At 54.6% G+C, this 27,993-nt stretch overlaps 2 protein-coding genes across 7 annotated transcripts; one reads left to right on the top strand and one right to left on the bottom strand.

Moving 5' to 3' along the window:
• Positions 1 to 14: 14 nt before the first annotated feature.
• Positions 15 to 22,875, top strand: APBB1 (amyloid beta precursor protein binding family B member 1). Of its 5 annotated transcripts, none has more exons than XM_044929445.2 (15): positions 15 to 146; positions 7,242 to 7,973; positions 13,968 to 14,143; positions 14,242 to 14,298; positions 14,382 to 14,467; positions 14,563 to 14,626; positions 15,048 to 15,197; positions 15,557 to 15,684; positions 15,789 to 15,794; positions 16,072 to 16,186; positions 16,330 to 16,414; positions 16,817 to 16,900; positions 21,799 to 21,935; positions 22,039 to 22,215; positions 22,297 to 22,875. In XM_044929445.2, the coding sequence occupies exons 2-15, from the start codon at positions 7,256 to 7,258 to the stop codon at positions 22,462 to 22,464; spliced, it is 2,151 nt and encodes a 716-aa protein (XP_044785380.1). In that variant the 5' UTR covers positions 15 to 146; positions 7,242 to 7,255; the 3' UTR covers positions 22,465 to 22,875. The 5 variants fall into 5 exon arrangements, with proteins under 5 accessions (XP_044785380.1, XP_006042164.1, XP_044785378.1 ...); XM_006042102.4 differs by lacking the exon at positions 15 to 146 and adding an exon at positions 361 to 517 and having other exon boundaries at positions 21,799 to 21,914; XM_044929443.2 differs by lacking the exon at positions 15 to 146 and adding an exon at positions 361 to 517.
• Positions 22,876 to 23,007: 132 nt separating this feature from the next.
• Positions 23,008 to 27,553, bottom strand: SMPD1 (sphingomyelin phosphodiesterase 1). Of its 2 annotated transcripts, none has more exons than XM_006042101.4 (6): positions 27,067 to 27,547; positions 25,369 to 26,141; positions 24,662 to 24,833; positions 24,282 to 24,358; positions 23,927 to 24,072; positions 23,008 to 23,773 (listed from the first exon to the last, which is right to left on the bottom strand). In XM_006042101.4, exons 1-6 carry the CDS (start codon positions 27,364 to 27,366, stop codon positions 23,364 to 23,366), a joined length of 1,878 nt encoding a protein of 625 aa, XP_006042163.2. In that variant the 5' UTR covers positions 27,367 to 27,547; the 3' UTR covers positions 23,008 to 23,363. The 2 variants fall into 2 exon arrangements, with proteins under 2 accessions (XP_006042163.2, XP_044785381.2); XM_044929446.2 differs by having other exon boundaries at positions 23,612 to 23,793; positions 27,067 to 27,553.
• Between the last annotated feature and the right edge of the window lie 440 nt (positions 27,554 to 27,993).

The following is a 27,993-nucleotide window of genomic DNA, read 5'->3' as shown; positions in this document are numbered from 1 at the left end:
GTTGCCGCGAGAGCCGGGCAGGCGGCCTCCTCCAGCCCCTCCCCGCGCGGCCGCGGCCCGGGCACCGCCACCGCGGCTCCCGCTCCAACCTCGGCTGAGCGTCGCCCCGCGGCGGTGCGGGGCCAGGGCCCTGCGGGGCGCGCAGGGTGAGTCCGGGGTCCCCTGGTGGAGGGCGGTGCCGGGCAAGGCGGGGGTCGGCGGATGCTGGGGCAGCCCTCTGGGACCTGGGGACCCACCCACCCGGGCGCAGGGATGGCGGCCGGCGAGGGGGTTGGGGGCGCCGGGCTCCTCGAGGCCGCAGGGTGCCGTGGGAGGGGCCCTCCGCTCGGCCGCCAAGGGGCCCAAGATGGCGCCCCTCCCCCACCCCTGCCCCGCGCGCGCCTCCGCCGCTCCGGGCGCGGCCCCGCGGCCCGCGCGCTCCTGGGCGGGGGATGTTGTGATGGAGAAGCTGCCGCCGAGCCCGAGCCCCGCAGCCTGAGCCACCTCCACCACCTGGGCCTGGGGCCTCCCCGCGCAGGTAGGAGCTGCCCCTGACTGGGCCCAACCTGGGCTGTCGGATCCCTGCCCCCAGCGGCCCGCGGATCCTGCAGCCCGAACCCCAGGGCGGCCCGCGTCCCCCAGCCAGGCCCCATCCCTGCGGGCGGCCCTCCCACCGCGTATTCCGACCGCCCTCCTGTCCCCTCCTTCCAACGTCCGACTCTGCTAAGGTCCTCACGCTGTTGCCTCCCCGACCTTTACCTGCTGCCCCTCCGGAATGAATAGGGAGCGAGAATAAGGAACGGGGAGCTGGGGGCGGTAGGGGATGGGGGAGGGAAATAAGAGGATGGGGGAGGGGTGGTCAAGGACTGGGAAGGGGATCTGGGGTGAGGTGGGCCGACAGGCCGCATGGATTCCTGCAGGGACCCAGGCCTGAAATCTGTCAAGCCGCATTCTGTTGCCTTCGGCGACCGAGGGGTGTGCCCTGGGCCGGCTGGCCCCAGCTCAGCCTGGAGGCCTAGCGCTGGCTGGAGCACTCATTAGGAGCAGTTTTCCCATTGTCGATTCAGAGGATATTTCGAATCTATTTTGAACCTGCCTGTGTGTTTCTTGCTTTCCTAGCCCCTCGGAGCCCCAGCTGGCTACACGCCTTAAAGCCAGAACCTCCTCTACAGTTTGATATCTTTATTTCCTCGCTTTCCATTCATTCTTAAAACCACTTCACTCCATCTTCTGTCTCTGGCACCTATGGAAACTGCTCAAGCCAAGGTCACTGGAGACTTCCATGTGGCCAAACCTAATGGACGCTTTTCCTGTATCTCCTTGCCGTTTCTTAGTGTTAGTGGTGTGTGTCGACTCTCCCTGAAACATTTTCCAGGTTTCTCTCCTTCAGCCTTGTCTGCTCCTTCTCAGTCTCATTTGCTGCCTCCTTCCCCTTTCTTTAGTTGCTGATGAGGCTCTTGGTTCTTTCCTAGACTGTCTTCTCTCATTCTGCACTTTCTTCTCATATTTTATTCACTCTCAAGTCTCCAAATTTCAACTCTCAGAAATGGATACTTTCCAATCAGCTACCCAAGCTGGAATCCTGGGCAACATTCTAGATTAATCTCTGTCTCTCACCCTATATCTTATGTCAGCAAGTTCTGCCACATCTGCTACCTATTTTTCAAATTCATTCACTTCACTCCATCTCACCCACTGCTGCCAAACTTAATCTAGGCCACACACGCCCTTTTTTCCTTGATTGCTTTGATAACATACCCTCTTGCTTACTTCCCGTTAATACTCTAACATAATTTTTCTTTACTAAAAAAAAAAAAATCTATCCAATCATTTATTTATTCAACAAGTGTGCTTTGAGCACCTAGTATATACCAGGTACTGTTAGGCACTGAAGATTAATGATGAGCAAAATACACTATGCCCTTGTTGCCATGGAGCTGACAGTCTAAGGGGAAAGTCAGATAAGAATAAAATTACAGATATAATAATTACCACTGAAGGGAAAGGTGAATGGTGTCTTGAGAACACACAGGAGCACAAGCTAAACTGTACTGGAGGGTAGGGAGAGAGGACTGAGGAAGGCTGAGAACATGACATTTGAACTAAGCAGTAAAGGATAAGTAGGACTTAAGCTGGGAGGGTAGGGAAAGGGAGTTCTGGGCAGAAGGGGAATCGTGTGTAAATACCTTATGGAAGGAAAGAGCATGATGTCCTCAAGGAATCAAAAGAAGACCAGTGATGCTGGACAGCAAAGTGCCAAATGTGGAAGGAAGGTAGAGGCCAGGCTGAGCTGGACAATTTAGACCATGTTAAGAATTTTGATCATAAAGCCTTTGTCCTTGGTGTGGACTGTTGATAGTAGTAGATGTAGAACGTCAAGCAAATCCAGAAATTTTTCTTGGATAAAAGATCGTCGGTTCTTGGGGATAGATTGAATATGGGGAGAGACGGAAAAGGTGGTGTCAAGGATGGAATTCCTACTTCTGGTTTATAGAACAGGTTGGATGGTCATGTTATTCCATGAGCCAGGATCCTGAAAGAGGACCAGTTAGGGTGTGGGAGAGAAACATGAGTGAGTATGTTGGTTTGAGAGGCCCTTCAGACATCCAGCTAGAGATATTGAGTAGAAAGTTGAATGTATCTCTCTGGAGCTCAGATGAAGGTTCTGAAATGGAGGTATACTTTTGGAAATCATCTGTAGGGGGCAACTGAAATTATGGGCATGAATGAATACTTGTATTGAATATTGGGTGAGAATGAGAAAACAGCATGAGAATAAGCCATGAGAAACTCTAGCAGAGGAAGATGAGCCAGCAAAGGAGTGTAAGAAACCATCAGACAGTATCGAGAGTGTAGGAAGAAAATCAGGAGATTCAGTGCGTGAAAGCCATGGCTGAAAGCTGGATGAGAGGCCATGGTGTCAGATGCTGCCAAAAGTACAACCAGGATGAGGACTCCAAAGCGTCTGTTGCAGTAAATGACACTGGGGTCATATTGACCTTGGAAGGAGCTGTTACTGAGGTGTGTTGGGAGTGAAAGCAGGACTGGAAAGAGTTGAAGCGTGAGATCCAGGTGAGGAAATGGCAACTGTGAGTAAAGACAGCTCTTTCAAGAAGTTCATGGTGTCAGGTCGGGAAAGATTCTGTGCTTAAGTTGGGAGATAGTGGATCTCATTGAGGAGCCATTGACTACATGGAAGAAAAAATGGATCAACAGTGGTAAAAAAAATTCCTAGAAAGGCATGAAAGGAAGAATTTAAATGACAGGTGAAGCAATTGGTTTTGGAGAAAAGGAGAGAAATGAATAGATGCTGAGTCAGTAAGTTTTTGGGCCTGAGGATGTTCTCTGGCTGATGGCTCCCATTTCCTCAATGAATAAGGAGTGGGGGAGGGTGGTGTTATCCTCTGAGAGAGAGGGGTGATGAAGGGGTTGGTCCAAGGAGAGCTATGTTCTTGTCTCAGGCAGGTCTTCGCTGATGTATTGGCTAAAGTAAACCTTGGGATCCTCTCAGACACGACTGAAGTGATTTAGCATGCATACATGCGTTGGAGAAGGAAATGGCAACCCACTCCAGTATTCTTGCCTGGAGAATCCCAGGGACAGAGGAGCTTGGTGGGCTGCCGTGTATGGGGTCACACAGAGTCGGACATGATGAAGCAACTTAGCGGCAGCAGCAGCAGCAGCAGCAGTGCCCTGTTCTTTTCCCATCATAATACTCAATCATTTATTCAACAAATACAGAGTGCTTAGAGGGTTAGATAGTGCCATTATGCTACAGTGTAATGAGCTCTTCAACGACTGTTTCTTGATAGACCTTGAAGTCCATCAAGGAAGAGCCATTTCTTTATTATTCATCTCTCTCTCCCCCATGCCTAACACAGTGCCTGGCATACAGTAAGCAGTCAGGCTAAAAAACCATTGACCTTGAGCAGGATTCATTCCCTACCCCTGTGGTCTCCTGTCAGCCCCTTCAGGCTTAGTGGCCACTCTTAGTTCCTCACCTGAGGACCTGCCTGCTCCCTGCTTTGAGCCAGAATCCAAGTGGCTCCTTCCATCCTTGGAGAGGTCCCAGGTGTGAGTAGTACCAGTAGGAGGGGAGAGGTTGGATTTTGCCCCCTCTTGAAGATACTGAGCAACTGGTCATTCTTTGACCTTAAGAAATGAAGGGAAGGTGACCGCACTTTCTTGGGACAGGCACTCAGGCTTCAGCACTCACAGCAGAACACCCACTTCCCTCCTCCAGTGCTTTCTGCCCCCGTGAGCAGATGGGCAGGGGTGTCCTGAAGTCACCCTGACTCCTCAGTGTTGCAGCCTCACAGGGCATGTGCCCTTCTGAGACCACAGCTCCAGATGCCAAGGAGATTGGTCCCGAATACTGAGAAACCTGGCTCCACACACTCCTGTTTGAGAGAAGGGCCCGTCATCCCTGTGATGCTCCGAGCGTGGCAGTCATGGGGTCTTTCATCTCCTGAAACTCAGAGGAACAGCCTTTGAGCGAGGATGTCAGTTTAAGCTAGCCGTCCCCCTTTTTTCCTAGATCTCAGACCTTTCTTGCCTGGGACCCCATACTGCTTCCTTCTCAGGGACCCTTCAGCATTCTCCACCACCCTCCCTGATTCTCCTTCCCCGGCCCGTGGGACCATACAAGCCTGTCTCAGTGTGTATCCCCAATTAGTTCTGAGCTACCTGGTTCTTAGTTCCTCTTACCCCTCCATCCTGACCAGGGGCCTCCTCTGCAGACGCACAGCACACTCTCTTTGGTCATGGAGTGTGGAGTAAGACACAGTCTTAGATGTTCCATTGGAATGCGGTGGTGCTGGGCATGGTGAGACGCAGAGGAGGGAATGGGCACGTGAAGAGGGGAGAGGAGACCAAACAGGAAAGACTTACTGCTTAGGAGCTGCGATGGCTAAGCCAGGTTTTGAAACCTGATCAGAGGTCCTTACAAAGGGAGACAGGATTCCAAGCCAAGAGATCAGTGTAAACAAAGAGCCAGGGCTAGGTGGGTGTGACACGTTCCTGTGGCTGGGGCATAAGCTGAGGAGGAGGCAGGATGGGGAGAGGGTCCGAGGGGTCACAGGGATTGGCTCAAGGAGGCTCTTGGTGATCTGCTAACGAGTGCAGACTTTATCCTAAAGGCAGCGGTGAGCCATCTAATTTTTTGAGCTGGAGAGTGACACAATCTGGTTTCCATTTTTGGAAGATTACTGTGGTTCTGGGTAGAGGCAGAGCCGTTTATTTTTCTTGTTGGTGCCAGTGGCCACGAGATTTCTCATTGCCCAGGGGAAGCCATACTGAGCGGACCAGCAGTCAGTTACGTGGGAAGCAGACACGTGGACAGGAACCGTTTTTCATTTCTTTCACAGATGTGTGCATGGCATTGTGCTAGGGTCTGAGGAGCTAGAAATGACAGAGAGGTGAGCTATGGCACCCGCCTCGCAAGCGGGGCACTGCACCTGGGAGATGGCCAAGCCTTGCCGGGCAGTCTAAACACCTCCCTGCAGCCAGTGCTCAGGGTTGAGAGCTCTGCCAAGGAGGCAGAAAGAACTGAGGGCCTGGGTTCAGGGAGACAAAGAGCTCAGGGTGAACAGGGAGCTAGAGAGCGCTCAGGTGAGAAATTGAGGAGAAAGAACTGTGCAGTGAGAATCAGAGAGGAAGGTGTGCGTTGGGGGCAAACAGTGGGGTCAGTTGCCTGTTGGGGGAGGTCAGGTAGGAAGAAAGAACTGAGTCAGGCTGTCAGGGAGGGGAGGAGAGTGTGGTAGGGGCTGTCTAAGAGGGTCAGGATGCGAGAAAATTGAGTAATTTGGTGAGGGCGAACAAACTGTGAGGGGGACATCCAGGGAGTGAGCATAGAAAGGGGTCATAGAAGGGGAGAAGCTTCCAGTGGAAGGTCAGGGAGATGGGGAGGGTGGAATGGGGTTCTGAGGGTGGGATCGATCATTAGGGTGATGGGCTGGGAAGCCTGATAGGTGGAGAAGGTGATCCACAAAGGGCTTCTGAGGATGCAGGAGGGGGTTCAGGGGCCTGGAGGGGTGGACTGTCCCTGAGGAACAGGTGAGCCCCTCACCAGAAGAGCAGGTGGAGTTTGGTTGGGGCACCGTGAGCAGTGGCTGACACACAGTAACGTGACCACTGTGTGTTTTCTGAAACTGGCAGAGGGGATGCTCAGTGGGGCCAGGCGAGATGGGAGGGCAGACTCATACATTGATTCAACTAGTATTTATTGAGTTCTTGCTTTGTGTCAGCACTGAGCTAAGCTGTAGGCATACTGCATTGAATAAAAAAAAGGCAAAATCCTCACCACCATGGAACTCAAATTATAGTCACGAGAAGGCAGTCATTAAACCAAGTAAATAATAAATTAGCTTGTTAGATGGTACTGGTGCTGGGGAGAGTTTGGGAACGGCGGGGAGGGGGCATGGGAGCCTACAGTCTTAGGGTATTCAGGGAAGGTCTCCCTGAAAAGGTGACATTTAGGCAAAGACCTGAGGGGCTGGGGGTCCGGATCAAAGGCTCCTGCAGTGACCCAGAAGCACTATAGGTGCTGGCAGAGGAAGTGGTACCCGAGGTGAGATACTTGATAGAAACAGTCATCAAAATGCAGCTTCAACTGGTCAAAGGAGCCATGAATTGGAGCTCAAGACCCTTGTTTTGTGACCTGAGGGCTCAGGACCTTGCCCTTGGGGGCTTGGTCTGCAGTTCATTCTCTCGTCTTCCCGGTCACTCATACAAGGTGGACTTGGGGGCCAGTTGGGCCCAGTGATTTACAATGAGAGCACCAGAGCCCAGGGAGCTCACTGTGTTGGGGCTGTGGGTAGCGGTGTGGCAGGAGGCAGGGAGCAGGCAGTGTCCAGTGTCTAGAACACAGGAGCTAGCTCCTCACCAGCAGCACTCCTGGTACAGTAAGCCCCAGTTGGATGACTTGGGGGTGGGGATGCACAGAGAGCCATTGTTATGGAGTCTCTGCCATTGGGAGTGAGGGCAAATCAGGGGCTGGCTGTGCTATCCCTGGCAGCTCGGGGCTGGGGGTTGGGGATGGGGAGGACCTGGCCTGGGCCTGGCCACTGCAGGTGGTTGTTGAGTGGGTGTGGTGGTGATGGTGGACAGAGCGGAGCCCAGTTACTCTCCTGGGACACAGTGGTATGTGCTGGCCTACTGAGTGCAGGGAGGTGAGGAGGTGCAGGGCACAGGCCTGGGGCTGAAGCAGGGGTGTTGCTATGCTGACCTGGAGGCTCAGCATGGTCTCCTCTCCCCGCTTGCAGGATTTGCTGAGGCCATGTCTGTTCCATCATCCCTGAGCCAGTCGGCCATTAATGCCAACAGCCACGGAGGCCCCGCATTGAGCCTGCCCCTGCCCCTGCACGCTGCCCACAACCAGCTGCTCAACGCCAAGCTGCAGGCCACGGCCGTGGGACCCAAGGATCTGCGCAGCGCCATGGGGGAGGGTGGTGGGCCCGAGCCAGGCCCTGCCAACGCCAAATGGCTAAAGGAGGGCCAGAACCAGCTCCGGCGGGCCGCCACAGCCCACCGCGACCAGAACCGCAATGTGACCTTGACCCTGGCTGAGGAGGCCAGCCAGGAACCCGAGATGGCACCCCTAGGCCCCAAAGGCCTGATGCATCTGTACTCTGAGCTGGAGCTCTCCGCCCACAATGCGGCCAACAGAGGGCCGCGAGGACCCGGCCTGATCATCAGCACCCAAGAGCAGGGCCCGGACGAGGGAGAGGAGAAGGCGGCGGGGGAGGCCGAGGAGGATGATGAGGAAGAGGAGGAGGAAGAGGAGGAGGACTTATCTTCTCCCCCAGGGCTGCCGGAGCCCCTGGAGAGCGCGGAGGTGCCCCCTGGGCCCCAGGCCCTAGCAGACGGCCCCCGAGAGCACAGCAAGAGCGCCAGCCTCCTGTTTGGCATGCGGAATAGCGCAGCCAGCGACGAGGACTCGAGCTGGGCCACCTTATCCCAGGGCAGCCCCTCTTATGGCTCCCCGGAGGACACAGGTACCTTGTGCAGCTTGATGTGGGGAACGTGGGAGGGAGAGAGGGCAGAAGGTGGGTCCCTCCGTACAGAGGCCAGTGTCCGCCTGGGTGGGGGTCACCAAGCCCATGTCCTCAGTCCTCAGCAGGCCATGCCCTGCTTTTCCAGAAAGAAATGTCCCTACATACGGAGAGTGCTTGAACAAGTGGATAGACCTTTCCATCACCCACCCCGATGGATGATGGACTGGTCTGTTTATGAGGCACTTACCAAGTACTGGCTCTCTGCTCAGTATTATGGTATTAAATCTGCACACCAATGGGAGGTAGATATCATTAGTATGCCCATAGTACAGGGGACAAAAAATGGGCCTGGAGAGATTTAGTCCTCTCCCAAGGTCACCCATGGGCTTCCCTGGTGGTTCAGATGGTAAAGAATCCTCCTGCAATGCGGGAGACCTGGGTTCCATCCCTGGGTTGGGAAGATTCCCTGGAGAAGGGAATGGCTATACACTCCAGTATTCTGGCCTGGAGAATTCCATAGACAGAGGAGCCTGGCAGGCTACAGTCCATGAGTCGAAAAGCGACGGACACGACCGAGCGACTTCCACTTTCAAGGTCACCCACAGTCTGAGATCACAGTAGAACTGGGATCAAAACCAGGTCCAAGTGCAAACCCGAGCTCTGGGCCCTTACGCTGTTACTGATGCATACAGCTGGACAAATCCAGGTGCCCTCTAGGCAGTTTTGAACAGGCAGCAGCTCCCCACAGAGGTCTGTTGGGAAGGATTGGAGTGTTAGGTACAGAGCACCACACTGGATGTTGCAAGAGTAATGTTTTGTTAGGAAGAGGATGTTGACTAAAAGGAAACAAAGGAAGAAGAAGAGACTGCTTTGTTGGGATGGGGGGATAGATATTAAGACTCCAAGGATTGATCCTTCAATGGGTCCCATTTAAAGAAGTTGAGTCCCTGCATTTGCTAGTGTCACATGGAGATGCAGATAGAGCTGAGGAGCAAAGGGCAGAGATAATGGGCTGCAGCCGCAAGCCTGTGCTGGATGGTAGTGTGAGCAGACTCTTCCCACTCCAGGCAGCAGGCACCTTACCCAGAACCAGCCTGGGGAACCTTGGCAGAGAACAGGCAGTTCAGATGAGTGAAGGGCAGCATGCCATCCCCTTTCAAAAAACCTACTATGGACATTTTCAGACATATACAAAAATAACAGAATAATGAACCTGACTTACCCATGACCCAGTTTCAACAATTATCGACACATGGCTAACCTTGTTGCATCCATACCCCCACCTACTACTCCTGGGCCCCAGCCTAGGCTATTTTGAAGCAAATACATCTGTAAATGTTCACTCATGCATTTCTTTTTTTTTTTTTTATCTTGATTGATTTTTGGCTGCGCTTGGTCTTAGCTGTTGCGGTGAGCTTTCTCTAGTTGAGACAAGTGGGGGCTGCTCTCTTGTTATGGTGCTCCATCTTTTCATTGCTGTGGCTCTTTTGTTATGGAGCATGGGCTCTAGAATGCTCGGGCTTTAGTAGTTGTGGCATATGGGCCTCGTTGCCCTGTGGTATGTGGAATCTTCTCAGACCAGGGATAGAATCCATGTCCCCTGCATTGGCTGGTGGATTCTTAACCACTGGACCACTAGAGACGTCTCCCAACTCGTGCATGTCTGAAATATAAAACACTTTTTAAAAATCCAGGGACTTCTCTGGTGGTGCAGTGGTTAAGACTCTGTGTTTCCATTGCAGGGGGCACAGTTTCCATCCCTAGTTGTGAACTAAGATCCTACATGCATGCTCCTGCCTGCCCCCCACCCCCACCAAAAAAAATCCGAACTACTAAAATCATGTCCACAGAAATTTTACAGTACTTCCTCTATATCACCGAATATCTAGTCAGTGTTGACATTTCCCATTGTCTAATGAATGTGCTCCCTGCCCTTCTAAAATTTGATTCATTTCATCAGTATCCAAATAGGAACTGACCTTTTGATGGTTGGTATGTCTCAAAGGTTCCTTTGATCTGTACTTTATCCCTCCATCTCAATTTTGCTCAAAGTTTTGTTGTTGTTTTAATTGAAGCCACTGTGTTGTCTGTCCTGGGTTTTCCATGTTCTGGATTTGAACAAGTTCCACTTCCCCTGGGTTTCCCGTAAATCGGCAGTGAGTTCTAGAGCCTTCATCAAATTCAGAGTTTTTGTTTTTGTTTGTATTTTGTTTAAAAGGAGACTTCACAGGTGGTATTGAGTACTTCTACCAAAGACAAAGTCTAATTGCCTGTCTTTAGAGGGATGTTAGCAACCGTCAGTGATCACTGCCCAGATCCCCTTTATAGGGAACTGCTGCTACTCCACTCCAGCTGGTTACTCATAGGGTTAGGTGTGGGGAAATGTTGTCTTAGTGGAGCCAGTTCTTCAAGGGAAACTGAAAACTAGATGTCGATGTGAAACATCCCAATTTCTAAATGATAGCAACCAAGTCTGTTTTTTAAAAAAGTACCACACAGGCCAAACAAAATCTATCTGAGGCTTACACAGGTCTGCAGGCGGCTTGTTTGCACCCTCTGCCTCAGGGGGTGTCAATCAGGGGCCAAACAATGGAGAGCCTGGATGCTCTGGGGTCCCTGGATGGTCACTATGGTGGTCGCTCCTCTGAGCCTTCTGAGAGTGGGAGGACAGAACTGCTCAAGAGCTGGGAAGAGTGTGCCGGTTGCGGGCAGTGACCTCAGCAAGGGAGCTGGTGTGGTGAGAGGATGGGTAAGGATCAAGGTCTGCTGGAGGCAGTGGAAATCGAGAATCTCGGAATAGGCTGCATCACTGCCTACTCATTCTTATGACTATTGCTATGACCAGGAAGACCACAGAGGAGATCTGGTCTCCTGTAGGAATGTGGTAGAATTGAGCAAACATTATTTTCTCCTTCCCACCCTAGGATCTCCACAAGGTTGTTAATTGAATGCAGAAGTATATGAGTGAATGAATGGATGGATGGATAAATGATGAGCGAATGATAAATGAATGAACTTTCCTACCTGTGTTGGGTTCATACTCAGTGCCAGGTCCTGTCCTAAATGCTGAGAATACATACTACAAGTGACAGATATTCCTGCCCTTATAGCACTCAGTCTAGTATTTTGACAGAAGCAAACAGGTAGTTTGAGCCCTGGGGTTGGGGAGGTGCAGGAAGAGCATGGTAATAGAACCAGGGGTGGGTCAGTTTTGAGAAGGGACCTTTACACTGATGCCCAGTAGGTGGTGCCAGGTGAAGTTTGAGGGAATGGAGGCTGGGATCAGAGAGTATATGGGGCATGTCCCAGGCAGGGAGAGAGACCAGGGGTGAGGGGAGTGGTCAGAGGCAAGGCTGAGAGGCAGGTGAGTAGGGGCTCCTAAGGTCCTACAAACCCGGTGGAGGAACTGGGTTCTGTCCTGGGGGCAAAGATAAAACAATTAGAGTATGCAACTGGAGAGAAGGTTGTTAGCATTTTGGAACAGTCATTTGGGCTGTAGCATGCAGCTCAGATTAGAAAGGGCTAAATAGCAAGAGGGAGACCAACTTGGGAGGCTGCTGCAGTGACCTAGCTGGACTTGGGGAGTGAGTAGGGCTGGGGAAAGGGAACGCAGGTGACTACATCCGGCTTAGCCAAGGAGGCCTGTGTGGATGAGTGAATGATACATGAACCTTTGAGTGCGTGGGGGGAGCGCCTGAATGAATTGGCGCAGGAGTGAAAGTGTGCGTTTCTAAATAAGTGTGTGCTCGTGGAAGCAAGGGCTGGGGTGGGGCTGTGCTCGGAGGGAGATGTGCCAAGCTCCAGAAGGGCCTCCCAGATGGTCCGGGGGGAGAGCGGCCCCTCCAGGACAGATCGGAAGGATAAAGCTCTTTGAGGCAGGAAGGTGCCGACTGACAGGGATGGCAGATGGATTGGTGTGTGTGACTCAGTCAGGAGAGGTGACCTGGTCCTCAGATTCAGGGGCATATGACCCTTCAGGAAGAAGGGTGTGGCTCTGGGGGACACAGCTGTCCTGGGTGCGGTGTTCCTGGAAGGTTTGGCGGGAAAGCCCTGAAGACAGTGGAGGGTTCCCAGGGAAACACGGGCATTCTAATTCCCTGGGGCCTGAGGGGAGAGGAGGCTGGGGGGAAGGAGGCAGTAACGGGTACCTGGAGGCTGGATGGGCAAGAAGAGCCCCTCCTCTCTGAGGCCACTTCATTGGAAGCTGAGGGTGGTGAGGCACCTTGCCAAAGTGACTCTCGCATCAGGTACGCAGTCACCTTGGTGTAGCCACGCCCACTTCCAGCCCTCCTTGCCTGGTTGCCCAGCAGCCTGAGTCTGGGGACTGACTGCCTGTCCCTCAGTGCTGCCTCTTGGACCAGTCAGGATTCCTGGTTTCCCTGGTAACGGGAAGCACGTCAGCAGTCTAGGCGCTCCCAGCCGGTCCTGGTGCTCCGGTTGCCGAGGAGACGCTGCAGCCTAGCTGGGCCCTGGCAGGTGAGGGGGGTTGGTGCTGGGAAGCCCCAAGCCCAGCCTCAAGCTTGCTGGGGCCCAGCCCCTGAAGCCCACTCTTCGCTTGAACTGCTTGGCAGATTCTGGGCAGGGGCGGGATCCCTGGGAGCCTGGAAGCCACACCCTGTTTGCAGGGAGAGCTCTAGGCTTTGCAGGGCCCCAGGTGGCTGGGGTGTTCCCACGAGGCTGAGCCTCCTGTTGTCCCTAAGGCTGGGCTTGACTGTGTCACTGAGGTGACCGCTGTGGGGGGTGGGATGGAGATTCAGGATTGGGGGAGGGGATCTAGGATCAGAAAGAAGAGATGTGAACAGGGAAGGCTGGGGTCTCACGAGCTGCACCCTCCATCCCCACTCCAAGGGGGTTCCCTTCCCTTGTGGTCCCGGCCCCTCCCTGGTGAGCTCCAGGTGGGGGAGGATCCTGCCTGGCAGGCGCTCTGCCCTGGTGAGAAGTGGGCGGGATGAGCTTCTCTCTGCAGCCCAGCACCAGGCTGTGAGCCCAGCTGGCCAGGCTGGAGGGGCTGTGAGGAGGCAGGGTGGAGCAGGAGGGGCTGGGAAGGAGCGCCATGTTCTCCCAGGACTTTTTCCTGGCCATCCTCCTGCAGGACAGTAGCCCAGGTGAGGGGCGGCATGTGCCTGGGCACCATGTGGGGTGGGGTGGCAGGGAGCATGGGCATGGTGGAGGTGTGAGCTGGGCTGCGGGGCTGGAATGGTGTGGCTCTGCTCGGAGAGGGGAGGGTATGTCACAGGTGTGTGGTGTGCACGTGTGCATGAATTGTCTGCACGTGTGTGTGGTAAGGGTCAAGGTGTGTCTGTGGTATTTGCACACATGTGGCAGAGGTTGACATATGTTGCGTGTCTGTGCATTCACTGTGGGTGTGGTACCCACACATGTGTTGGGGGGCATTGTGGATGTGGTCTGCACATGTGTGTGGCAGGGGCTAGAATATACATCTGTGTGTGCACACACCTTTGTGGATGGTGGCTGCATTAGTGGATGGATGGAGTTGGTGTGCGTGTGTTTGTCCCTGCACATGTGTGTGCACCTGAACGCAATACCTGCCATCTGTGTAGGTGTCTCCTGTGTGTGCACACCCTTGTGTTTGTGGGGGCTACACAGGTGTATAGTAGGGCTTGTATATGTTGTGTGTCTGTGTGCATGTGTGTGTACAGGGTAAGTGTGTCCTCTGGAGATACAGATATGTATGACAGGTCATTTGGGGTCACTCAACCTCCTTGCCTTCTCTCTGCCTCCCTCCTTCCCTTTGTCTGGCCACATAAACCAGGATCAGGGCCCAGGAGGAGACCTGAGTCACGTTCCCTGCTGGTGGGCCCCCCATGCTGTGACTCCAGACTTCAGGCTCTAGGCGGAAGCAGGAATCTTGTGTTGGAGCCCTTCCCCCACCCCTTCTCCACCACTGGGTCTCAGGAGGGGACTGGGCATAGCACCTACGATTCTCTTGTTAGGTAGGCAGACCCTTACCAAGACCACCCCCCCACCCGGCAGATTCCTTTTGGAACCCCAACGCCTTCGAGACGGATTCCGACCTGCCGGCTGGATGGATGAGGGTCCAGGACACCTCAGGGACCTACTACTGGCACATCCCCACGGGGACCACTCAGTGGGAGCCCCCGGGCCGGGCCTCACCATCACAGGGGAGCAGCCCCCGAGAGGAGTCCCAGGTGAAGCCCACAGGCCTGAGAGTTCTGACCTGGGGTGGAGGGGGGTGCTGCTGGAGCAAGATAAGCCAGCCACTCCTTGCTCCCATTCGTGCTTCTAGCTCACCTGGACCGGCTTCACTCACGGAGAACGCTTTGAGGATGGAGAATTTTGGAAGGTGAGTGAGGGGACCTCTTTCACTATGGGGGAGCCGGAGACGGGGCATCATTTGGGTCCTGATTTCTCTCTCCCCTTGCTCAGGACGAGCCCAGTGAGGAGGCCCCAATGGATTTGGGGCTGAAGGACCCCGAGGAGGGAATGTTGCCTTTCCCAGCTCAGAGCCTCAGGTGAGTGGGCTGGCAGTAGGATGGGTCTGTCTGGAAGGGGCCTTGGGACAGCTCCCTCTTCAGGGGCCTGTACCAAGTGTTACATCTGCCTCCAGCCCGGAGCCATTGCCCCAAGAGGAGGAGAAGCTGCCCCCACGGAATGCCAATCCAGGGATCAAGGTGTGTTCAAGGCAATGCCTGTGCCCAAGTTGGGCCCCCGTGAACAGGAGCACCCTCGGGTCAGGTTTTGGGGTCTCTCTGGTCTCAGTACAGCTCTGCAGGTCCTCAGCTCTTGCACTCTCAGCACAGACCCTTGTGTCTCAGCGGGAGGCACTTCAGTTTATAACTCAGGCAGCCCTGTGTCTTGGCAGGGGGTCCTTCTTGGCTGGGCTCAGGTGCTTCCTGCCTAGGGGTCTCCTCTGAGACCATCAGCCCTCCTACAACTCTGTCCTGTTTGTGGAGCCTCTTATGTCCTCTCACCCGCCGTGCTCTGAGTCGGGAACTCCTCTGGTCTCAGCAGAGTGCCCTGTGTCCTGGCTGGGGGCTCTTCTGGGTTTAGACCAGACCCTCTGTCTCCCACCCCCTCTTTTGTGTCTGGCAGTGTTTCGCCGTTCGCTCCCTAGGCTGGGTGGAGATGACCGAGGAGGAGCTGGCCCCTGGCCGCAGCAGCGTGGCAGTCAACAATTGCATCCGTCAGCTCTCCTACCACAAAAACAATCTGCACGACCCCATGTCTGGGGGCTGGGGCGAGGTGAGCTGGCAGGGTGGCGGGGTGGTGGCGAAGTGCAGAAACTGGGAGAGCTGGGAGAACCAAGCTGCCCCTCTGCCAGGGCTGGGGAGGTGGGTGCAGACCCACCAGGCAAGTCTGCAAGATGGAAGTGTAACTCCTGATCAGGAGATGGTTGCCTAACAGCGATGGGGTTGATAAAAGGAGTCACATCGGTGATGAAAGGTGTGAGCTTTGTTAGAGTTGAAGCCTGCAGGGTGGCTGGTCCCACACCAAAGAAAGGGCCCTAGAGGGGTGGCTCACCTCCCTTGAGCTGGAAGTGGCAAAGATCAGTCACCTTCCCGGCTGGGGCACCGCTGAGCATCTGCTTCCTGGGCCTGCAGGGAAAGGACCTGCTGCTGCAGCTGGAGGATGAGACGCTGAAGCTGGTGGAGCCACACAGTCAGGCCCTGCTGCACGCCCAGCCCATCGTCAGCATCCGCGTGTGGGGCGTCGGGCGGGACAGTGGAAGGTGGGAGCAGGGCCGGGGCTCCGGGGTGGGGGCTCAGCCAGCAGTCAGAGCGAGGCCCTCCTCCCTAACTCTGTTGTTTGCCTCTCTTGTGCTGCCGGACCCAGAGAGAGGTACTATGCCTAATTTACCCTGACCATTCCTCTCCCCACTCCTGGACCAGATGCAGCAAAGCGCCCAAGCCCTCTAGTCTGCCCCGCCCCTCCCTGCGCGCTGTGCTCGCCCATCCTCCCCGACCTCGGCATGCTTGCCTGTCTACCCTCCGGCCAGAAGGCAGTGCCCACAGGACAGCGACCCGAGGGCAGACGGATGGGGAGGTCGTGGGTGGGCGGGAGTGAGGGTCCGCACTGGAAGGCACTGGGAGACACTGAGGTGCCCCTCCCCCAACAGGGACTTTGCCTACGTAGCTCGCGATAAGCTGACCCAGATGCTCAAGTGCCACGTGTTTCGCTGTGAGGCACCCGCCAAGAACATCGCCACCAGCCTGCATGAGATCTGCTCTAAGGCACGGCCCCCTTCGCACCCTGGAGTAGCTGCCACCTTTGCTCTACAAGGACGTGGGTGGGGTCTTTGAGTGGGGGGCGCTCCAGGGCGATGAAGCCCTGACGGACCCGCCCTGCCTCTTCCCCCTTCCCCTCTCTTTCTCAGATCATGGCGGAAAGGCGCAATGCCCGCTGCTTGGTAAACGGACTCTCCCTGGACCACTCTAAACTTGTGGACGTCCCTTTCCAAGGTCAGTGTCACAACCCTGCCAGGTCTGTCTCAGTTTTGTTGGCAAAGTTGGGGGGACCCAAGAAGAGGCACGAGTTCCTGGGCAGAGTGATAGTAAAATGGAGACTCAGCACTTAACCTGGTAGTCCAGTGGTTAAGACTTGATAGTTCTAATGGTGGGGTGTGAGTTAGATCCCTGGTCAGGGAACTAAGATTCTGCAAGCCATGCGGAGTGGCCAAAAAAAAAGAAAAATGGAGATTCAATTCCTGGGGTCAAATAAGTGGAGGGACTTTGGTTAAAGAGAGGCGGGGAGGGGTGGAGGTAGGGCCTTGGCTGAGTCAGTGTTCAGCTCATGCCCTGGTGGTGGGGACTGGGAGAAGCAAGATCTGTCCCTGTGATTGATCCTTTTCTTTCCTCCTGCAGTGGAATTCCCAGCACCTAAGAATGAATTGGTACAAAAGTTCCAAGTCTATTACCTGGGGAATGTGCCTGTTGCTAAACCTGTTGGTATGTGTGTCCTTTTCCACCCAGGGACCACCACCTTGATCTCAAAGCCCTTCCCCCCTCCTCCACCTCCCAGTACCTCTTTTACCAGACCTTCCTCTTGCTTGATGTCACCCTGCTTTTCAGAGTGCATCCCACCTTCTGTACCTCTGTCCCAGCTTCACTCTGGGTCCTAGCTTCCCTGAGTGTGAACCAGGCATATAGGGAGACCCATTCTTGAAAAGCTTTGGTTAGGTTGGGAGGTAGGTCTTTGATGACTAAAACACTGGAGCAGCCAGGAGCTGTGTTTGGTATTATAGCACCAACTATGGACTGTGATCATCTAGAAAGGAAGCAGTGAGCATATTTGTCAACATGCTTTGTGTTGGTAAAGTACTTCCTTATGTGTCATTTAATTCTTGAGGATCCTGTGAGTTTTGGATTATGATGATACCCATTTTATAGTTAAGGAAACTGAGGGTAGAGACTGTTAGGTTCACTCTGATATTTCTAGTATTTTCACAGTACCTGTTATTTACTTGTTCATTCACTTAGCAAATAACTATGAGGCCTACCATGTACCAGGTCCTGAGGTGACAATGGCCACGGCCCTGCTTTCATGGAGGTTATAGGAAATTACGGTAGGAAAAAAGAGGATTAAATCAAACAGTCACACAAATAAATGTGTAATTACAATTTGAGTCATTTTACTGAAAGAAAGTAGCAAGATGCATGGAACTATGTAACAGAGGAGCTTCATTTAGTCTAGGAAGTCAGAAAAGATTTGAGAAAGTGACATTTGAACTGAGATCAAAAAATAAATAGGATCTAATGTGCCCAAGTGGGATGGAGACAGGAATAAAGTGGGGAAAGATCACTCCAGGCAGAGTGAAGATTGGGTGTGAGGACCCATCATGAAAGACACTTTAGTATTTCAAAGGGATTGAGAAAAGCAGTGCCAGGTGAGGCTAGGAGCTTGGCAGTGGTCATAACCTGAGGAACCTCATAGGCCATGTTTATGATTTGTTCTTCATCCTAAAGTGTTAAGAAGCTATCAGAGAGTTTTCTGGAGCGCACTTGTCATAATCATTTTAATTTTGTGAGGACTTCCCTGGTTGCTCAGCTGGTAAAGAACTCTCCAGCCAAGGTGGGAGATGCAAGAGATGTGGGTTTGATCCCTGGGTCGGGAAGATCCCCTGGAGAAGGAAATGGCAACCCACTCCAGTATTCTTGCCTGGAAAATTCCATGGATTGAGGAGCCTGGTGGCTACAGTCCTTGGGGTCACAGAGTTGGATACGACTAAGCACACGTGCACGCACCTTGGCGATACCGTGGAGAAGGGTGTTCAGCAGGTGGAGGTGGCCGTGGAGACCTCCAGAGGACCTTGCAGTAGCTGTGGCTGGTAATGAGAGTATCTTGCACTGTACTGGGGCTGAAGAGGAGTGTGTGGATTCAAGAGGTTATTGGATGATTAAAGTCAACATGCCTTGGTGGGATGTGGGGTGAGGGACAGAGGCCTTAAGGTTGACCCCTGGCTTCCTGGCTTTTGGCACTAACTGGATAGTGGTGCCATTCTCTAAAGGTAGTAGGTACTGGAAGAGGCCAGTTTTGGTTTGGAGATTTGAGTTCAATTTTAGGCATGCTCAATTTGGTGTGTCTTTGGCAAGGTGAGTAGCAAACTCAAATTGGCAGCTGGATTCACAGAGGAGAGGACTGGGCTAGAGATACAAATGTGGGCACCGTTGGGTTAGAGAGGTGATCAAAGCCATGAGTCTGAAGAAGATTGACCCTGGAACGTGGGTAGCCACTGTGAGAAGGGATATCAGGCTAGGCCTGGCTGTGAGCCCCTCCTACATTTAATGGACAGTGGAGGAGCAGGTGTGAGGTCAGAGGAAAAGAGACTTCAAGAAATGGTCAGGTGTCACGCCAAAAGACACCTGGGAAGAACTCAACAGTATTTGGTGAATGGATAAACAAATACACAAATGAAAGAACGCTCAGGTGAGAGCCCAAGAGATGGTGGACTGAGGACTCTAACCCTGGTCATCTTCAGTTCTCTGTTCTTCCCCTTATACCATGCTGACTAATGATCAGCACCATTACATTCAGTGAGGGAACACTTCTTAGGGTGGGGATTGAGCTGGGGTTGAAGGAAGGCCTGGATTTGCAGAGAGTAGACTTAATTCAGAGGCACTGCCACAGCTGTGGAGCTGGAGGTGAGAAGATCCTTGTGGGAGAGCAGGAAGGACTCATGACTCCACCCTCCCCTTTGTGCTGTTTCCTCCTCCCTTTTACCCTCAAGTTCATGACTCTTCCAGTTATTGCATCACTCCCCTATCTACCTGCCATTCACTTAGCTTCTCAGTACAATAAAGGAACTGTCTGCAGCCCTTGATGGATCCTCTGTGGTCCATCAGCTTAGAAGGTCTGCTCTGTTGAAGCCAAGAGTTTCACACGGTAGTCCCTAAACTCACTTTATCATGCTTTATTTATGCTCCGTTTTTAACCTGCGCAAGTTTAACATTGGCCCCTCCTGAAGCTGCAATATTCACTCATTAATCATCCATCGATCAACAAATGACTACCCAGTGCCTGATTTGTGCCAGGCACTGGTCTAGGTTCTTGGTATATGTTAATGAACACAACTGCCTTTAAACCAAGATTCCTGCCTTTAAGTAGCTAACATTCTATTCAGAATAGACAGGCAATAAGTAAATTATATAGTATGTTGGAAGGCTACAGTTGAGACCTGAAGCGATGAGCCTACTCATTAGAAAAGACCCTGATGCTGGGAAAGATTGAGGGCAGCAGGAGAAGGAGGCAACAGAGGATGAGATGGTTGGATGGCATCACCAACTCAGCGGACATCAGTTTGAGCAAACTCCGGGAGATTGTGAAAGACTTAGCGACTGAACAAGGGTAAAGGGGGTTGGGAGTTTGGGGCTGGCATCAGGGTGCAGGTTTCAGTCCTGAGCTGTTACCAAATATGACAGACTCTTTCCAGGTCACCTAGTTCCACTGTTGTCCCTGCCTCCATGCTGATCCTCCCCACTCTGGGGCCAGGTGCCACCCCCACAGCTCCATCTGCTTATTAGGCAGTCTGACTTTGATGTCTGGTCTCCACATGACTGGCATCAGTGTCATTTCACATCTGAGCCCTCTGCGGGCTGCCCTCACCCACCCACTCCTTTCTGTGTCATCACCCTTCTGTAGCTTCTGGGTTGCTGGGTTATTATACCAGTTTGGGTACATTTGCCCATTTGCCTTTCTCAGACATCTGGAATTCCTTCAGTCATTAAGCCCTGTGCTAGGACTGGGCACACAGACAATGAAACTTGATTTCTGTCCTTGAGATGGCCATAGCCTAGTGTGAAGAAGTTCCTAGCAGTTACAAGATGTGCCAAGAGTTGTCTCAGCAGCACCCTGTCTGCCTGCGGCAGGGAAGGCTTCCCAGACAGGAGGGCCTAGGTGAACGCTGATGCCTGAGAACTGGGAGTTTCGCAGACAGTCGAGAGGAGGAGCCCTCTGGAGGGAGGCTTTCCCTCAGTTACAGTCTGTCCCTGGAGAGCATCCTCTTCTTTTACTTTGTATTTCCCATCTGCCTAGCTGGGCATTTGCCAAGATTAGATGTTGATAATGCTACATAAATCATTTGAAGTTCAGGGAGCAGTAAAATATGGAGCTTGACAGGTTAGATGAAGCCAGTTTTTGGAGGACTTCATGCTTAGGAGAGAAGTTTGGCTTTGATCCAGTCAGAGGTACGATGAGCAAGGCCAAGGTGAGGGAGGACTTTGGGGGAAGACGTGTTCTCTGCCCTCAGAGGGCCCACGTGTTTGGTTCCCAGTGGGAGCCCAGAGGCACTGACAGGGGCAAGCGGGCCTGGGGGTGGACCAGTGTGTGCTTTTCATGGACATCGGTCACTCTAATGTCTCCACTACAACCACACACAGATGACACAGCCAGCTCATGAGGAGTGCAGGGAGCAGAACCTATGCCCCATGCCCTGTGCTGCTGCCCTGGTTCTCTGCTGAGTACCAGTGGCAGTGGGATGCATGGATGCATGGGTGGAAATATTATGGGTGGAAGTGTTTAAGGGCAGTTAACATTAGGAGTTAACGGAAACATTGTTACAAGGGCAAGTTGATCCATCTAAAAGCCAGGAACCTTGCATTCCCTGGCTTTTGCATAAATCATAGAAATTACTGAGTGCAGTAAGATTTTGACAGCCCCTCTGGTTCTGAGACTAGGACTACAGACAAGGGGCAGGGGAAAGGCCTGGCTAAGAACCCAGGCTCTGGAATCAGACTGCCTGTCTTCAGATCCTCATTTCTCAGTTGTGACCTAAGGTCAATTACCTGATTTCTCAATATAAGCTTCAGTTTCCTTACCTGTAAAATGGTGATAAAGGGATCTATTGTGAGACTGTGTATGACAGTGCACTATAATGTCATAACGTGGTGTGACACATGAGACAACATTGCTCAAATGGAAATCTTAAAAAAAAAAAGCCAAAAGCAAAGCTTGCATCTTGGGGTCTTAACGACTGGCGAGAACTGGCCTATAGGGGCTGATTTAGGAGTTGTATGAAGCACTGCAGTGTATGAATGTGGAGAGCAAGGTATGGGGAGGATAGAGTTTTGGGGGTCAGTCTGCTCAGAAGGCTGGAGGAAGACATATAGTCAGTGAAGCAAAGCAAGCTTAGGATTCAAGATGGAAGAGACTAGAAAAGTGCCAGGTCCCTGAAACCAAGGAGGAGTGCACCAAAGAAGGGTGTCTATGCTAGTCCAGGGCTGTGGGCAGGTGAAGTAGGGATGGGACAGAGACCCCAGGCTTGACTGGGCAGAGCCGGACAGTCTAGCGTAGAGCTGGGGTGTCCTCTGTCCACCGCCAGCAGTGCCATGTTCACGTCCTTATCTTTCAGGGGTAGACGTGATAAATGGGGCCCTGGAATCCGTTCTGTCCTCCAGTAGCCGTGAGCAGTGGACCCCAAGTCACGTCAGCGTGGCCCCTGCCACTCTCACCATCTTGCACCAGCAGGTAAAGGCCTGGGTGGAGAAGGTATGGCAGGGCCCTGCCATGGAGGGGAAGACTGGGAATGAGGGGAAGGGCCTCCAGGAAGAGGGACTGGCCATCCCTTTCCAACTGGTGCCCCTCCCCGCAGACGGAGGCAGTGCTGGGGGAGTGCCGGGTGCGCTTCCTGTCCTTCCTGGCCGTGGGCAGAGACGTCCACACGTTTGCATTCATCATGGCTGCCGGCCCAGCCTCCTTCTGCTGCCACATGTTCTGGTGCGAGCCCAATGCTGCCAGCCTCTCGGAGGCCGTGCAGGCGGCGTGCATGGTAAGTGGGGAGGGTGGTGGAGCGGTGGCACCCGCCCACTTGGGGCAGGCTGCGGCGTGACTGTGCCTCCTGCCTCTGCAGCTCCGCTACCAGAAGTGTCTGGATGCCCGCTCCCAGGCCTCCACCTCCTGCCTCCCGGCGCCCCCAGCTGAGTCTGTTGCCCGGCGTGTGGGGTGGACCGTCCGCCGGGGCGTTCAGTCGCTGTGGGGCTCCCTCAAGCCTAAACGGCTGGGGTCCCACACCCCCTGAAGCCGTCCATGCTCCCTCCATCTGCTTGTGTTTGGGCCCCAGGGAACTCAAGGGTGCGGGGTGGGGAGGGGTCCTGCAGGCTATTATTAGACTTCAGGTCCACCCCCCCCCAGAGTTGCCCTCCCCAGTAGCTGGGGTTCCTCACCTGGGGGCTGGGAAGGGAGATCTAATTCTGCAAGTGACAATATTGGATTGAGAGAAGAGGAGCAGGAAGAGGAAGCAAGGCCAGCCCCAGCTCTCCATCCCCACGTTTCAGGTGGAGCAGGAGGAACTGGTCGAGGCCAGGCCCCATCTTCATAGGATCCTGCTGGGGCAGAAGGGGGGGGGACTGGTCCAGGCATGGGTCCTCTCCCCTCTGCTCTGTGGGCACCTCTGCTGTACTGATATCACTAATAAAGTCTGCCCTGCTGAGCTATGTGCTTTCCTGTGCCTGCAACACACCATCACTCCAAGAACCCTCCTCCTTCCGTTAGGATCTTGTTCCTGGGGCCCCCTTGCCCTCCCTGCCTCAAAAAAAGAAATTGGGACAGTCGCAGCAGGGTCTTGAGTCCAAGTCCCTTGTATTTATTTGAACAGCCTGGCAACCAGGCAGCAGCAGCAGTACAGGGTTCCTGGCTGACCAGTACAGGCCTGGGGCGACAACTTCTGTCTGGTCTGCCCAGGTCAGTGCCAACTTAGACCTCTGCTCCATGGCCACAAAAGCACAGCAGCCTCAGAGCAGCCAACCCCCCTCCCATATTTTGCTAAACCAGCTCCAGGAAAGGAGGTCTTGTTTTCGAGGTGTGCATGGGCCCAGAGATGGGCCCTTCCACCAGACATTCTTCTCCTCACAGTGGCCCTCTGGGGTTTTCACTCCTTTCCTACAACAAGCACTTTCCCACTTCTGGGCCCCAGGGGTGTTAGCACAACAGTGGCTTTGACCACAGGCTCTGGACATCAGGGAGGCTCGCATCCGGCACCAGGTGGCGACACAGAGCAGGGCTGTCTGAGCGGGCAGAGAGCTGGGCACACAGGGTAGCGAGGCGGCAGGGTGTGCCGCAGGGCTCCGAGGGCGGGTGGCCCTTATGGTAGAGAAACCAGAAGGTCTGGAAAAGCTGTGTGTCCCTCCGCATGCGGTACACCAGGTCATGCCAGGCAGTGGGCAGCGCGTTGGGCAGCCCATAGGTTTCCCGAGCCCTATAGAGGAGGTACCAGTGCGGTGTGGCTCCAGGCTCGTTCGCTTCTGTCAGGTTCAGGATGTAGGTCTCATGGTCCAGGACCACGTGAGAGCTCCCAGAGTAGTTGCCGTCTATTTGGTAGACACGGTACCCTGCAAGGAGGGAGGGCTGACTGGACACGGAGAGGGCAAGGCCACTCCAGCAGGGAGGCGCAGCTTATCCCCTGGGTGGCCCTGGCTCCAGCTTGCCTTCCTCTCTCTCAACCACCTCCTTCATCCCAAAAACTTGGCTTCCACCTCACTCACCAGGATTAAGGCCGATGTAGGTGGTGGCACTGGGCGCCAGGAAGGCTACAGACAGCGGCCGGCTAAGGGTCTCTTCGTCATAGAAGACCTCAAACTCATCCACGTGGGTGTGACCAAAGAACTGACCAGCCAAGGTGTTCTCATACCTGGCCAGAAGACACAAATCACATTCAGAAGATTCTAGTGAGGGGGAGAAGAGGATCTGACGAGGAGAGGGTGCTTTCTTTGTCCATCCAGTTCAAGGACGTAGCCTCCCAACCCCATGGGGCAGTGGGGGATGGTGAGATGCCCGAGGGAATTTCTGACCTTTAGACTCTTGAAAACCACTCCTGCCTGTAACACATCTCCCTCCTACCTTTCCACAATTCTGTAATAATTCCAGCTCCAGCTCTTCAGGCAGTGCCCTGGGGGAATGTGGCCAATTATGTGCACCTGTGGGGAGGGTTAAGGAAGGTTTTCAGGAGAAGAGGGGTCCAGGCAGCACTAGCTAGGATGGCAGGTGTTTATGTCTCCAACAAGGGCTGGCATTCATGACCAGAGAGGGGGAGCAGGTGAAAGGACTTTCTAAGAGTGACAGTTGAGCTGAATCCCCAGGGAACACTTGTGAGTGCCAGAAAAATAGAGCTGCTCTGTCTACAGTGCTCCAGCACCAGACAGGAGTCTGCTGGGGAAGGGCCTGCTCTCCCCCCAACCCCTGGCCCCTGCCCACCGGCTGGGCTCCCACCACCCTCTCACTTTGTCTCCCCGGTCCTCAGCGGCCTGAAGCTCCCCCACCAGCCACTGGAGCTGTCCAGCAGGATCTGTGGAGTTGATCAAAAGCCAGAAGTTCTCACGGGAACAGAAATTCATGTTGAGAGAGATGAGGCGGAGGCCAGGGCGCGGGGAAAGGGCATAGAACCCCCCAATTCTGAAACAAAGTGAACACGGGTCAGCACGCATTCAGAGTCTTGGCCCTCTGTGCCTAGTCCTGTGCAAGGAACCTGTGTGAAGGAAAGAGGCACCCAGGATGGTCCCTACCCTCATGCTCACATTCTGGCTGAAGGTCAGACAGCACTGACTAGAGGGCCCATGGGACTGGAGAGTGGCTCAGAGGACTGGAGGCTGTAGAAGCTCAGAGGAGAGAGAAAGTGGGCTAGAACAGGAAGCAAAGGTCGTCCAGAGAGAAGAGGGCCCAGGCCTACATAGGTGAGCTGGAAAAATTGGGATGTTACAGGGGGGAGGCATCTTATAGACGGCCAACATGAGCAAACACAGTGCCGCTAGCCCTGTGAAGGAGGGTGCCTGGAGATAAGGGTGGAAATGGAAAGTGGGGTCAGACTGGGAGGGGAGTGAAGCGAGCTGAGGGCTCAGGCAGAGCACTCATGCGTAATGCCGGTTCCCCACTCCCTTCGCTTTCATCCACCTTTCTCCTCCCTCCTTGTGTTTCCATGGGTCTCGAATACCTGAGGGTGTGAAGGGCTTCAGCAGGCAGCCAGGGCTCCCACGCCTTGGCCATCGCCTCATAGAGCCAGTGGGAAGACTGGTTGCCCTTTATGAAGGGGGGAGGGAAGCCGTTGACGGGTGTGCTCTCGTGGTTGCCCACGGCAGGGTACACCGGCACGGGCCCCAAGAACTTCTTCACAAGGGCTGTGATGGTGGTCAGCGCCCGCAGCTGGTCCTGACGAGACTGCTGCCAGACGTTGTGAGCAGGGATGTCTCCTGTCCAGTACACCATATCAAAAGGGCCGGCAGGGCCCAGCCCACTCAACAGGCTCTCCAGGGTTCGCAGGGGCAGGTCACACTTGCTGTACTCGCCCCAGTACCCAGCACCGGGCTGGGAGGCAGGCGGTGGGCCAGAATCCCGGCGGCAACACAGTGGGTTCTCACAGTTGGGGTCTGTGCCTTCCAGGTAGTCGTGATCCCAGTGCAGATCAGTGAGAAAGAGGACGCGGCTGACAGGGGAGCCTGGGGCTGGGGGCTTGGGCGGCTGGGGGGGCGGCTTTGGCACGGCCGGCAGAGAGATGTTCCAAGAGGAGAAGATGTCCCAGTGCCCACAGGAAGAGCCCAGCAGCAGACCACAGGCCTCCGACGGGCTCAGCACTGAGCGTGTCCACACCTCCACCATGTCGTCCTCGAAGAGCTGGACAGCTGACTGGCACACGGCAGGCGGCGCGATCTTCAGCAGCACGCACAGCTTGATGGCCACAGATCCCACCCAGGCCACACTGGCCTGATTCTGCCATAGGAAAACCAGTGGTGAGGGGTCAGAGACAGAGCTCAGGGGCCAGGCCATCCTGGATATGAAAGACCCTTTGGGCTTCCATACCCACAGTGGGGCTGGAATAGACTCCACCACAGCGAAGAGATATCAGTTCACACCTGTCTCCCACAGACATTGCCCTGTGACTCAAGCAGCACCAGGCCAGTACTTCCTTTTAAGCTCAGTGGCAGTTCAGGCCTTTGCTGGCCCGGCTGACTTTCTCAGACACTGTCTGCTGAGTGGCCTGAAATTTGGACTGGGCAGAATGACAGACTGACCAGCATTTGGGGACACACGTGAGGATAGGGCCTTGATTTCCTGAGGAAACCTTCTGCACCCCCCCACTCCCCTCCCCCCACCCCCAACCAACCAGCACTCATCATAACCCCATGAGGGACAGTCAAGGCAGCCCGGACCCAGCTAGTCCCACATCTCTGGATATTCTTTAATTCAGCTTCCCTTTTGGGTAGTAGCTAGCTCTAGGCATAGAGGTGCTAGGTGTAAGGTGGAGGGGATTCAGTCAGGCACACCAAGCTGGGAGTCCCGCCCTCACCAGCTGCGGAGGCCCTCTTACAAGTGACTTCAGCTCCGGGGCCTCTATTCATTTGTAAAGCAGAGATAACAGTAATGAAACCACCTAGCAGGCTACATTTAACCTGTATAAAAACGCTAGCACAGTACCCAGCATTAAACTTGCACTGCTTCCTTACTTCACAAGGTCACAGTGGAGGTGGTGGTGGTGGTATGCAGCCAAAGAACGGCAAATTCAGCCAAGTCTTGTGGAAGACAGCCTCTCCATCAGGGATGCTCTTGGAAACCCCAGAGCACCGGCCTTAGCCCCAGCCCCTACCCCCAGCTGCACCTTTCTGGCCTGTCTCCCAGCAGCCCCTGTAGCGCTCACCCTCAGCCCGAAGTCGATGGCGGTGAACAGTCCTTTGCAGGTTGGGCAGGTGAGGTTCCACCAGCCAAAGGCCTCCTGGAGCTGGGGCGCTATGCGAATGAACTTGGCTGGATGGCCTTGGGTAGGAAGAGGGTGGGCCTCCGTAGGGGACCAGAGGACCGGGGAGTTGGGCAGTGCCAGCGCCAGCGCCAAGCCCAACCACAGGAGCCTCAGACAGGGGGCCCCTAAGGACCTGTCCGATGCCTGCTCCCGGCCCGACCTGGGGCGGCCCTGGCAGGGAGAAACTCCATGGCGGGGCATCGCCCAGCTTCCTAGACCAGGCTGGTTCGCCTGCCCGGACCCGGCTGGTGTAGGCCCCAGTAGGCTCTCGGGATCCCAGGCGGTGCCAGGGACACCGATTACCCCCCGCGCAGTCGGCTGACTGCTCTGAGAAAAGCCACAAAGCAGCTCCGCCCCTTCCTCCTTCTGGGTTCCGCAGCAGCTGATGGCGGTGGCTGGAAGCCAGGGCGCAGCTAGGGAGGCGGAGTGGACGCGGAGTGGGCGGGGCGCGCCTGGGACCTGCCCAGGCTCCCGCCCGCGATCCCACCCCGGCCTGGACTGCGGCGGGAGGCCGCTGTCGCCGCCCAGCCCTTGCTGGAGCCTATCTAGTGTGGCTGGTGAGAGGCTCCTCCGAGGCCCCTTAGGCAACTCCTCTCACTCAAATTCCTGGAATAGCTAACTGCCAGGCCCACCGGGCTTAAAACTCGAAGCGGAGTGGGCAAGAGCTGGTGGTGGTGGCGGGGAGCACAGCGAGGCAGGGATGCTTACACTGTGTCTGTTACTCTCCGCCCAGAAGGTGCCAGTCCTCAATTTCCTATGTTCTGCCACTGGTCCCTGCACCCGTGAGTCGTCGCCCTGCCTTTAGTCGCCGTACTCAGACTTCTGTAA

This window comes from Bubalus bubalis, chromosome 16, assembly GCF_019923935.1.
Source record: "Bubalus bubalis isolate 160015118507 breed Murrah chromosome 16, NDDB_SH_1, whole genome shotgun sequence".
In the NCBI taxonomy this organism is placed as follows: Eukaryota; Metazoa; Chordata; class Mammalia; order Artiodactyla; family Bovidae; genus Bubalus; species Bubalus bubalis.
The sequence above is the reverse complement of the archived record's forward strand: the minus strand, read 5'-3'. Positions and strand labels throughout refer to the sequence as shown.

What these genes read in the sequence shown, in the direction of transcription:
- APBB1 (XM_044929445.2), top strand. Translation starts at nt 7,256, where the DNA reads ATGTCTGTTCCATCATCCCTGAGCCAGTCGGCCATTAATGCCAACAGC. An exon ending in ATGCCAATCCAGGGATCAAG is followed by an intron (nt 14,627 to 15,047) that starts GTGTGTTCAAGG and finishes TGTGTCTGGCAG; the next exon opens with TGTTTCGCCGTTCGCTCCCT. An exon ending in TGCATGAGATCTGCTCTAAG is followed by an intron (nt 16,187 to 16,329) that starts GCACGGCCCCCT and finishes TCTCTTTCTCAG; the next exon opens with ATCATGGCGGAAAGGCGCAA.
- SMPD1 (XM_006042101.4), bottom strand. Translation starts at nt 27,366, where the DNA reads ATGCCCCGCCATGGAGTTTCTCCCTGCCAGGGCCGCCCCAGGTCGGGC. An exon ending in GAAGCCCTTCACACCCTCAG is followed by an intron (nt 24,834 to 25,368) that starts GTATTCGAGACC and finishes ACTTTGTTTCAG; the next exon opens with AATTGGGGGGTTCTATGCCC. An exon ending in TATTACAGAATTGTGGAAAG is followed by an intron (nt 24,073 to 24,281) that starts GTAGGAGGGAGA and finishes TCTTCTGGCCAG; the next exon opens with GTATGAGAACACCTTGGCTG.